At 41.0% G+C, this 12,153-nt stretch overlaps 1 protein-coding gene across 1 annotated transcript in view; it reads right to left on the bottom strand.

The window, feature by feature from the left end:
- WDFY2 (WD repeat and FYVE domain containing 2) overlaps window positions 1-12,153 on the bottom strand; it is a 194,522-nt gene that overhangs the window by 104,469 nt on the left and 77,900 nt on the right. Inside the window, exon 3 of the mRNA XM_062194250.1 lies at window positions 3,220-3,293. Within this exon, the coding sequence (XP_062050234.1) occupies window positions 3,220-3,293 (74 nt within the window). The remainder of the gene's footprint in view (window positions 1-3,219; window positions 3,294-12,153) is intronic.

Here is a 12,153-nt window from a genome sequence, read left to right as displayed (position 1 = left end):
GGGGGGGGAGGGCAGCGCTGTGGCATATAGGGTAAAAGCTGCCACCTGCAGTGCCGGCATCCCATATGGGCACCTGTTTGAGTCCCGGCTGCTCCACTTCTGATCCAGCTCTCTGCTATGGCTTAGGAAAGCAGCAGAAGATGGCCTAAGTCTTTGGGCCCCTGCACCCAATGTGGGAGACCTAGAAGAAGCTCCTGGCTCCTGGCTTCGGATCAGCGCACTTCTGACCGTTGCAGACATCTGGGAAGTAAACCAGCAGATGGAAGACATCTCTCTCTTTTTTTTTTCTCTCTCTCTCTCTCCCTCCTTCCCTCTGCCTCTCTGTAACTCTGCCTTTCAAATAAACAAATCTTTAAAAAAAAAATCTATTACTTCAGAATCCTGGACTTTAAACATGCTGCTCTCTCAATGTATCTTTGCCTAACTTACAGTTCTTTATACATCTTTAGATGAGAATAGGTAGAGCATGCAATTCATTTTCCTCAACATTGTTAAGGAGGTACTTTTAAGGAAATTATTTCGCACAAGCCAGCGCCCTCACTCTTTTTCAGAACATCAGAAAAGTAGTTTGTTATCTCAACACTGTACTGACAGGACTAGGGAGGAGACAGAGTCCATGTCCCTGACTGAAGCTACTGCTCCCTGGCAGTTTCATTCACTACAAGAATAATGGCTAAGATGGTTTCTCCTCTTATATATAATAAATAGCTACAGCTCTCTATAACTTATAGTGCTCAACTTTCTTGCCTTCAAAACCAAATTTATAAGCAGCCATTAAGCACCTGCATTGATTTCAAAAGTGCAAAGAACCACACATATGTTATATACACCAAGTCTTTTCATGTACAGTGAGTGTTGTGCACACTCTTCTATGACATGTTGGGTAACATGTGGATCTCAGTCTTTCTTTTCAGATTCCCTTTGTAATAAATACTTCATTCAGTTCATTGAACAATCCAATTATTTCTCCTTATTTTTTGAAAATAAATTTACCTCTTTTTAATCCCCTCCTCCTTTTAAAAAAACTCTCCTACGGTTGGTAGGTATTTTGCCCAGTGGTTGAGAAGCTCTATCCAGTATGGGAGTTTGCCTGGGTTTACTACCTGGCTCCAGCTCCTGATTCTGGCTTCCTACTAATGCAGACCTTGGTAAGCAACAGTGATGGTGCAAGTAATTGGCATCCTAACACCCATCTGGGAGACTTGGATTGAGTTCCTGATTCCTAACTTTGGCCTGGGACCATTTCAGGCAACTGGAGAGTGAACCAGTAGAAGGGGGCTTTCTGTCTGTCTGTCTCTCCCTTTCCCTCACAAGTAAATACATTTTTAAAAATAAAAAACTGAGAAAATAAAAAATGGTTTTCCTTAAAGTAGACAAAGATATGTGCCATAAACCTTTCTTCTGTCCTCCTAAGAAAAAGAGTTTACAGATCTATCAAATGCAATGGATATTATGGAAATTCCACAAATATTTGTCAGTAGTATAAATTATATTTAGTGATATTGTTAATATTTCCATAAAGGCCTCCGAACAAACTTTTCGACCAAAGATCAGATAGAAAATGCTAAACCCATCTCGAACATTAGCAGGAACCAGGGCAAGACTATAAATGGAGGCCCACAGGCCACATGTCTATACAGTTAAAAGTTACAAGGCAAGGGGCCAGCTCCATGGCTCACTTGGTTAATGCTCTGCCTGCAGCGCCGGCATCCCATATGGGCACCGGGTTCTAGTCCCAGTTGCTCCTCTTCCAGTCCAGCTCTCTGCTGTGGCCCGGGAAGGCAGTGGAGGATGGCCCAAGTGCTTGGGTGCCTCCACCCGCGTGGGAGACCAGGAAGAGGCACCTGGCTCCTGGCTTCAGATCGGCGTAGCTCCGGCTGTAGTGGCCATTTGGGGGGTAAACCAACGGAAGGAAGACCCTTCTCTCTGTCTCTCTCCCTCACTGTCTAACTCTATCTGTCAAATAAATTTAAAAAAAAAGAAAAAAAAAAGTTACAAGGCAAGTCAAGCTATTGAATAAAATATAGTCTTAGCCTCTAAAACTGATAAATATACTTGCAAGAGCAGGTCAGGTTGAAATTTAGAATTCTCAGACTCCTTGAGGTTCTACCTCATAATACAGTGACATGAAAGGGCCAGCACCCCTCCTACTATTTCCGTTCCCCATTCCTGCCAACACTAGGCAGGGTGTTGCACACATATCTGGACATCCTACATACCTAAACCTGCTGTCCCTTATCCACTTCTCACATTCACTGGTTTTATCAAACACACGGAACAGGCCCATGTAGACTCTGGAAGCGCAGGTTCTCAGCTGTTTGGGGGAAGGAAAATCCCAAGTCCCTGAGCACAGAGGACAGGGTTGGGGGAATGAGGGCTTAGGCTGGTCATGGCCTCTTGGCTCCTCAGATGTTCACCCTGTGGTGAGGTGTGACCAGAGCAGGGCCTTCAAATGTATGCATTCCCCTTGCCCAGCAGTAAAGGCACTACTTGATAATTCTCTGCCAGATCAGCTTTGTTACCAGTTAATAGACTAGCTGGAACTAAGCATTTGTATGCATAAAGATTATGAAGGTGAATAAAACCCCAAATTCCAATCTCGAATCGCTTCAGTTCCCCCAAGATCTATAGTCAAAAGGTCTAATATTTATCTGAATCTAACTATAGACTAGATTCTATGCTTCCTTTACAGATCCACAGAAATTTACAGAATTCCATTCGCATGCCAGAGGGAGGTGAGAAAACAATGAGAAGCAGAAGGAAGAGGGGAAGAACACAGAGTATCAGAAGACAAGACCAGACATGCAGATGGAAGAGAAAGCATTTCCCCCATGTTCTGTCGCTCGTGTGGGAAAGCTCAGGACATCGCCGTTAACCATCTGATCAAAGTTCAGTATCACAGAAAGGCTAGTGGCACAGCTTGTCTCACTACTGCAGATTCATGCGGCGTAGTCGCTGGCTTCCTAACGCCCCAGCCTGGCCTCTGTGTCCATGCAGGGCAAGCTGGACTTGTCAGCATGTAAGCAGAGATCAAATACAGCTCACCCTGCACAGCATCTCTCCCTTGCCATAATGTGCTACCCTTGCAATGAGTACTTTCCTTAACAAGAAAATGATTCTCTTAATTTGAAAACTCCAATAAACAACTCAATACAATAATAGACATATCCCACAGGAAGGGAAGTATTTCAACCGGAAATCTTATTTATGTGTACTTACTGAGATTGTACCATTGTCTAGACCTATGGACAGTCTTCTTGTTTCCGGGTTAAAAGACATGCATGAACATGGAGCTGAAAGAAATGAACATGTTGATGAAATTAACAAAACGATGATTCTCTTCGATTCAGGAGTGCCTAACTAGATAAAAGTGCATCGTATTCCCCCCTCCCCATTTCCTGAAATAGTTCATGGAACTCTCACTCATGAAAAAATAAAAACAGTAACTTTACAACCAACCCCTAGTTTTTCAGTTATCTTTCAAGGACTACAGCAAACCGGGCAAGTTCCCAAGGACTTGGTCCCAGCTTGTTCTGTAAACATTAGTGTAAATTTGCTTGATTAGATCAACAATGCTTTGTGCTGTGTAATCTTTCTTTCACCAATCTCTCTCTTCCACTCATAGCCCATCTTAAACAGAAATAACCTATCCTTTCTGAACTATGGACGCAGAAGAAAGATCTCATTATCACCCCGCCTCCCTTCCCACACACATACACGTACTCATGCTAGTACAGAAATCTATTTTTGACCCAGAATTTATAAGGGGCATGTGAACTAAAGGAGTCTTCTACTCTTGTTATTCAGGGGGTACGCTGGAGGCTTCTGATTGAAAATGAATGAGGATTTGTCTTAATCTAAAAGTCAATGAAATCAATACAGGACTAGGCATTGCAGGAAAGAGAGATGGGTCAGTACACTCAATCCTGGACTGGGACTCCCTGTTCTGCAAGATTGGCTGCCTGAGTACATCTGAGACTAAATAAATTGAGTACTAAGCTATGAAGCTACCTGTGGCCAATGAGTGTTTACTAACCTGCCAACTTCCAGGTTCCTGCCTTCCTTTCGTGTGCTTGTTCTTAAGAGTACGGGCCTTTTGACAGTTTACTCCATACTGAAACGACTTCTAAAGAGCCCAACACAATGTTTAAATGTCTGCCCACATATTCACAGTAGCCCTGGAGATCATGAACTATTCATCATCATAATCATAATCAACATCAGATATTTTTATTCCTACTTTTCACAGTTATGATTAGATGTCTTACTCAAGGACACACGGGGGAAAAAAGCTGGAGAAGGTTCAAAGGCATATTTCAAACACAGTCTCATTTTCAAACACCCAACTTAGATTATCTTTAAACTATAAAAGAACTTCAAGTTCTACCAACAGAGCCACTTCATAAACACATCATTTAGTAACTATTTTTCATTCTCTAAAAAGAGCCCTGAACGACAACAACAAAAGATTTTCTAAACTGATTAAAATATTTATTTTTCTAATCTTCAATCATGAAATGTTCGGAAAATAAAAACATACAAAAAAGACATTTCCCTAAAAACTTCCATTAGCATAGCCGACCAGCTTCTTTCTGTTCAATCACAAAACAAAACCAGATTCCCGAAAGTACACTGCTGAGAAACAACAGTCAGATGATATTGAATGCACTGCCCTGAGAACATTGGTCTCACTCATCTTGGCCTATGTACTATTTGGCACAATTTCTACACAAATGCTAAGATGCCAATTCTCATAATCTCATAATATGTGATAAGAATTAAAATCTAATGATTTCATGGAACATTATCATGTTAGTAAAACAGAGCAAAAGACAAACTACAACTATGTAAAAGTACATATACACAGAAACACACATTAAGCACAGTTCTTGTGTTCAAGTGATAAGATCATATCTGCACCACTGTCTTTAATCTTATTATTTTGCTGTCCAAATTTAAGTTAATTTTAGGGGGCCAACGCTGTGGCGGAGCAGGTTAATGCCCTGGCCTGAAGCACCAGCATCCCATATGGGCGCCAGTTCAAGAAAAACACCACTTATTAAAAATTCTTTGCTATATTCACAAAACAGAATACATAAGCTCTGAGTAGGATTTCTCATATGTGGAAAGAAAACTATTAAACAGTTGAGGCAGTAAGTAAAGAATCTATTACTGGGGGCCGGTGCTGTGGCGTAGCAGTAAAGCCGCCACCTGCAGTGCCAGCATCCCATATGGGCACTAATTCTAGTCCTGGCTGCTCCACTTCCTATCCAGCTCTCTGCTATGGCCTGGGAAAGCAGTAGAAGATGGCCCAAGTCCTTGGACCCTGCACCCATGTGGGAGACCTGAAAGAAGCTCCTGGCTCCTGGGTTCGGATTGGTGCAGCTCCGACAGTTGCGGCCACTTGGGGAGTGAACCATCAGATGGAAGACCTCTCTTTCTCTTCTCTCTCTCTCTGCCTCTCCTCTCTCTGTGTAACTGACTTTCAAACAAATAAATAAATCTTTTAAAAAAAAGGTTAATTTTAAATGCCTAATTAATTATTAAGATGTAGCATGAACATAAAGCAAAACCTGACGGTAGAGCCTAGCCAACAAGCACCCTTATCGTGGAATCATCTGAAAGTATTTTCTACATGATTTCCTCCAAAGTTCATATCTGAGAATGCTATAGTCAGAAAACCTTCTGATCTGTGATTTAAAAGACTTTTTGTTTTTAATAACACTGCATAGGCTACCCTTGAATCTACGTAGCTATTTCTCTAGCCTTTGTTTTTTCCTCCTATTTACTATATTTCTTGTTATTCTTTCAACAAAAATATAGAATGCTTATCATGTTCCAGGCATACAGTGATATATAAGGTATTATTGCTTCCATCAAGGAATTGATGTATTGTGATACCAGCTACATTTAGGAACTGTGTAAGACAATTTTACTTCCTTGGTTCGACTCTATGTATAGTGAGAACCACCACCACCAGAATTGAAAAACAAAATACCTTTCCTATAAGAAGCTTAAACAGAAGAAATTTTACAAAAATCCTGCTGTGCTAGAACTCCTATGCCTGAACCTAAAATGTTCTAGATAGGAGAGGACCAGAGCTTTCAGCATTAGCTCAGGTGACCCCCAAAGGCACAGCCACTAACTGAGAGAGGTATTATGGAGAAACAGTAAGCAAACCTGCCTTTGTGTGTAGGGAAAGGATTTGGTAGGCGAGCTTTATGATGCTCCTTAAATCATTTCTCACATTCCCATAGGAGCAGGCCCTGGGTTGGTCACCCATAGGCCTTCGCAGGGCTAAAGAGGCAGGGATAAGATCCATAAGAATATTGGTGTCCAGACTGATGGTTGCAGTAAATCTTTCCCTTTGTAGTCAGGGGAGTAGACAAACTTTGACACAGAGATCTTTCTAACCTGACCTTAACAAAATGAACAAAAAAGCCACCTCTGAAAGCCTATTGCTGAGGCCCACACAAAACAGCTTCCAGCCATGCAATGCAGATTTCAAAAGGGCAAAATTGGAGAAAACTAATGAGACAAAAGACAGTAGAGGTCATTTTAGCAAAATGGCAAACGGAATCCTTCAGCAATAAGGGAAACAAAACAAAAAGGATTTAGGCATAATCGTAACTCTATTGCAAACATGGGATACTTTCACAAGTAAGAACTCTGCTTTAAATGCTATGTGGCTAAACACGCAGGTCAGACACAAACTGGCTGGGAAGCTGTTTGATTCTCCCATCTTAAATTGCTTTCTCCAAAGAGCAAGTGAAGTGGCTGACCAGGAAGGCAGAGCTGCCCTCTGCTGACTTCCTCTTTCAAAAACCCAACCCTGGACTCTGATGAGATAAATGCAGCAGGAACAAAATGTGAAGATATATTCATTCCCCTCATCTTTACCTGCTTGCCCACGAGAAATGACAACCACACTGAATAAGCTCTGTGGCAGGGACCTCCCACCCCCGCCCCAGTCAAGGCCTCTCACATACATCATGCTATATGTAGTCTGCCTGAGACTGCTCTGACTGACCCAATAAGAGAAATTCAAGGCCTTGCCACGGTCACGTTGATACTGTATCCTAGCTTCCTATTTTTTCCCCTCTGTTTTCATTGAAATGTAGGAGGGAAACTATCTGTTTCTTGATAATATAATACAGAACTCATTTTCCATACCATCTGAATAAGATTTCCCATCTACTTGTCCTGTCCAAAATAATGACATTCAAAAGAAGTCCACTGGCAAAATTGAGAAGATAGTGAAAGGTACAAATAAGATAGAAAAGCAATGTGTGCAAGTGTATGGCTAATGAGACTTTTTATTCTTTTATATTAGTATCAGGACTTTGGACTTTAATGGTGTGTCAGACTCTCACCTTTAAAATTAAATACTTTAGAACATTTGAGTGTTTTTTAAAGTGAAGTGTTTGTAATTTAAGGTGGGTAGTCGGTTTAAAGTTCAGGGAAAAATAAAATAAAGAGAAACCCCAGTATGGCTGATTATTTTAATGATTATATAATTTGAAGGGTGGAGCTCAAGAGCCCTAGACAAAGGGTCCTCGAGAGACCAACGTCAACCTCAACAGAGTCTACAATTAAACAGATTGGAGAAAAACTGGTTAGTGTGCTTCTAGTACTTTAGTCCAACAGGTGGTGTGTGTGTGTATGTATGTGTGTGTGTGTGTGTGTATACATATAACACTGCCCTCACTTTTTCTAAAAAATGTAGTTGAAAGGAACCATTCTCAAAATATTTCCTTTTGGGTATAAGTTACATAATTTCTATTCCTTATACCTATACTTCTTTCATTTTGTGAGACTAATTTATTGTCTGTCCTTTGCTGACTGGTTGAACTTTGGTCAAATACACACAAGTTTCATTGAAGGTGAAGCTGTGGATTTCAATCACACCAACTGCTTTACGATACTAGAGGCGTTATTTGGCAGGAGACACTAATCTTCCTCGTGAGATGTTATGGTTGGAATAGCTGTGAATAAAACTTCAGGTGTTAAAGGTATAGTGGTTAAGTGAAATGCCAGGATCTCCTGATAAGAGGGCTTTTGACAGAGCAATTCCATTCTCACAAGGCAAGGATTTAACTCACAGACCTTTCAGTCAGTCCTTTTTGTCATAGGATAATATATATATTAGATCTGCAGTACTCAACCTATGTTTTATTTTATTAAGCACACATATATTTATGACTTGAATTGCCTAGAACTAAAAAGTACTTTTCTGCTTCGGCACTTTATGCACTTTACTAAAGCTAATCATTTATGTTTTCTTTTAAATCTAGTCTAAGTTACAGTGAATTAGAAGTGGTAATTTTTTCCCCCAAACAAGTTTTAAGTCACAGTAAAATGATGTAACTGTAGTAAATTTTACCATGCTCTGTCAAATTAAACAACAGTATGCTAACTAAATGCTGTACTTACTCAGATTAATTAATATCTGGTATCCTTAGTTTGGATAATTTAGGTTTTCCTTCATTTCCACTAAAAATCATAAGTTCCTTGGGTATATTTTCTTCTTTGTAAATGCAGAGTTAAAATTTCATGTTACATTACTGATTTAAAAAATGAAAATAATAACAATAAATTATTTACAAATGGTTCCATAATAATAACCTATATCAAAAACAACAACAAGGGGCCGGCGCTGTGGTGCAGTGGGTTAACGCCCTGGCCTGAAGCGCTGGCATCTCATATGGGCGCCAGTTCTAGTCCCGGCTGCTCCAATTCTGATCCAGCTCTCTGCTGTGGCCTGGGAAAGCAGTAGAAGATGGCCCAAGTCCTTGGGCCCCTGTACCCGCATGGGAGACCTGGAAGAAGCTCCTGGCTCCTGGCTTCGGATTGGCGCAGTTGCGGCCAATTGGGAGTGAATCATCAGATGGAAGACCTCTCTCTCTCTCTCTCTTCCTCTCCTCTCTCTGTGTAACTCTGACTTTCAAATAAATAAATCTTTACCAAAAAAAAAAAAAAAAAAACCAAATAGAGCATTATGCTTCACAACCAAGAATTAAGGAGTTATTTGAAATAGGATGATCAGTTCCCAATTATACAAATATCTCCTCCAGTCTGTTAAGAAGCTCTTTCAAGAGTTAAAGATGGTTAAAAGTCACCAAAACAATCACTAAAGAATTGCCAATTTCATAATTTTTAATTTTTTCTGCAACTCATCTATTCCCATAAACTTCTCCCCAAAACTCCAATAAACCCAACAGAAGAGATATGACAAGCACACCAATGACCCGCAGTCATAAATTATTCAAAGACTTTTTACCAATGGGAAAATTAATTTTTGCAATTTACATACCAAACAACTCATTCCTATCCCAGATAGAAGGTATATCAGTCAATTTTTATTTACAAATCCTCAATTTCAAGTTCTCTGTTGCCTTAAGATTATAGGTGGGGAAGGAAAGAAACCAAGCCACAACATTACAAACTCCAATTTTTCCCAGTAACTCTAGGATAATGCTAGTAATGACAGTAAATATTTTAAACACCAAGAAAATACTCTACAAATAGTTATTTGGTATATCTAATCACCAAAATAATATTTTAAATTTCAGAACAAATAATTTATGAAGTTTCAAAGCACAGCAAATGTAAATGACTCGCCCAAAATGACTCAACAAATTGGTAGCAAAAAATGAAAACTGAATTCCAGTTTTCCACCAGGCACAAGTTCTAATCTACAAACCAAATACTCAGTACTTAAGTAAATATTTAAATAAATAAACAATTAAATACTTCAATATGAAGTAATGCATATTTGTCTGAACTAAGCTAATTTATCTAATGTATTTTCAATCTCATTTCACAAAGAATTGTAAAGTGGCTTAAAAAGCAGATAAAAGAATATCAAACAACAGAAAGAAGTAAGAAAATGTACGCATAAGAACAAGAAGAAAACGAAAATAAAGATCTGTTGGGAAAGTTCATGAGCTCCATGTCTCACTGGGAAATTCAGGATCATGTTTCGTTTATCTCTGAAGCCCAAGTACCAGGTCCTTAGGGATGTTGCCCCCAATGTTTTTCACTCATGATACACACAGAAACTTAACGTGTGCATACCCCTGGAGTAACAGCAGAGACTGATCCCTTCCCCTCCACTGGTACCCCTGCTCCCTCCCCAGCTGAGGGGATCAGTTCTCAGAGGACCTGTATTCCACTTGGACCATCCCAGTAGGTTGTGGCACACAGGTTGCAAGGTTCTCCCTCAGGGACAGCAAAGGGCCCCTTGCCTTCATATATGAAAAATATTCCCCGCCCCATGCTGCTTTATAAAACGGTTCTGTGTATTATGATAGAAAATCACTTCAAAAACAGCCACAGGGCATTTCATAAAATGTACACATCAGTGTCAGCTAAGGGCACAATGAATCCAGGCATTTCCACCAAGCACTAACACAAAGTGGCAAAATTCAGAATTTAGATGAATGTTCATGCTGCCTACTACAAACAGCCTTTCCCTCAACCAGGCTTTAGATAAAAACCACGATGTAAACAGTTCAAAACTGTGTTTCCTGTGCTTGAAAAGTCAGCTGAGCAGATGGAGAGACGGCTTGATGCGTGAGAAAGCTGAGGGGCCCCAGAACAATCGCAACTGTGCAAAAGCCATCCCACCTGCCCAAAGCAGAGGGAGGGGAGGAGGACCAAACAGGGCGTTGTACTGCTATGTTAAGTGTGTCTTTTTCTTTGTTAACTACCTTTGAGAAAATAACTTCTCAAAGGTAGTTAACTGATAAGTTCACAAACACTTAGGAGCCACAGTAAATTCCACCTGTCTGGCCTGGCAACAGCAGAACCCGTAGAAGTACACCCCAGCCTGAGCTGGGGCCTCTCACGCTTCCTGTTCACGGCAGCTTTGGCAGCCAAGGTGAACTCCCTGTTCTCCATACCCAGAGGAAAGGCTGGCAATAAAGCCCAGCCATGCCACCCGATCCTCCAACAGGGAGGAACAACCTCCAGCACCTACAGGCCTAGCCCCTGCTAGAGATTCCTCCCCGCCTCTCCTTTGTCTAGCCCCATGAATGGCAAACACAGTTGGTAAAGTAAACCTAAAATATCTGTTATGAAAGTGGGAATGCCTGCCGTTTGCCTGTGCTTTTTCTCTGTGGCACGATGCAAATATACTAGTTGAAATGGTACCTATTGGAAGACTGGATAAAACAATGATATTTATAGCTGCAAATGAAACTTAACTGTGTACTCCTAAGGAAGGCCCCTTCTTACAACCTTAGGCAGGCCCTGGGGGTATAGGCTGCAACTCAGTATTGTCAAAGACAATCAGCAGGTACTATGTGAGACACACCAAGAGAACATTCTTTACTGAAAGAATACATAGGTGTTTCAAAAAGTACATGGAAAAATGGGATTGAAATATAAGCTTATTTTGGTGCAAAAATTTTTTGGAATTTATACATAGTTTTTTCTTTTTCTTTTTCTTTTCTTTTCTTTTTTTTTTTTTTTTGACAGGCAGAGTTAGTGAGAGAGAGACACACACACACACACACAGAGAAAGGTCTTCCTTTTTCCATTGGTTCACCCCCTAAGTGGCCACTACGGCCGGCGCACATTGGGGCCGGCGCGCTGTGCTGATCTGAAGCCAGGAGCCAGGTGCTTCTCCTGGTCTCCCATGAGGGTGCAGGGCCCAAGGGCCTGGGCATCCTCCACTGCCCTCCCGGGCCACAGCAGAGAGCTGGCCTGGAAGAGGGGCAACCGGGACAGGATCGGTGCCCCAACTGGGACTAGAACCAGGTGTGCCAGCGCCGCAGGTGAAGGATTAGCCTACTGAGCCGCTGCGCCGGCCAGTATGTGCCATTTTTAACCACTACATCCTTAATACACTGTCCAGTGTTGAGTATGGAAGAAATACTTAACACTTGCGGAATGAACTGGACAGAGAAATTAAAGAAAACAGGATAAAATACTGCTTTCTGATTTCCTCCTCCCAAGCCCTCTCTTGTCCCACATCATGCTCACTTCAACCCCATAGTGGCAACAATAGGGCCATGGCTCAGTCCTTTATAAAGACAACAAAGATCCAAGAAAAACTGAACAAATGAGAATTAGGATATATACAATCAGGGTTAGGCTCGCTCAAATATTTTCCGTCACAACTAAGAGAAACTTGGGTGAACGTAAGTA

The sequence above is a fragment of the Lepus europaeus genome, chromosome 6, assembly GCF_033115175.1.
Source record: "Lepus europaeus isolate LE1 chromosome 6, mLepTim1.pri, whole genome shotgun sequence".
In the NCBI taxonomy this organism is placed as follows: domain Eukaryota; kingdom Metazoa; phylum Chordata; class Mammalia; order Lagomorpha; family Leporidae; genus Lepus; species Lepus europaeus.
The sequence above is the reverse complement of the archived record's forward strand: the minus strand, read 5'-3'. Positions and strand labels throughout refer to the sequence as shown.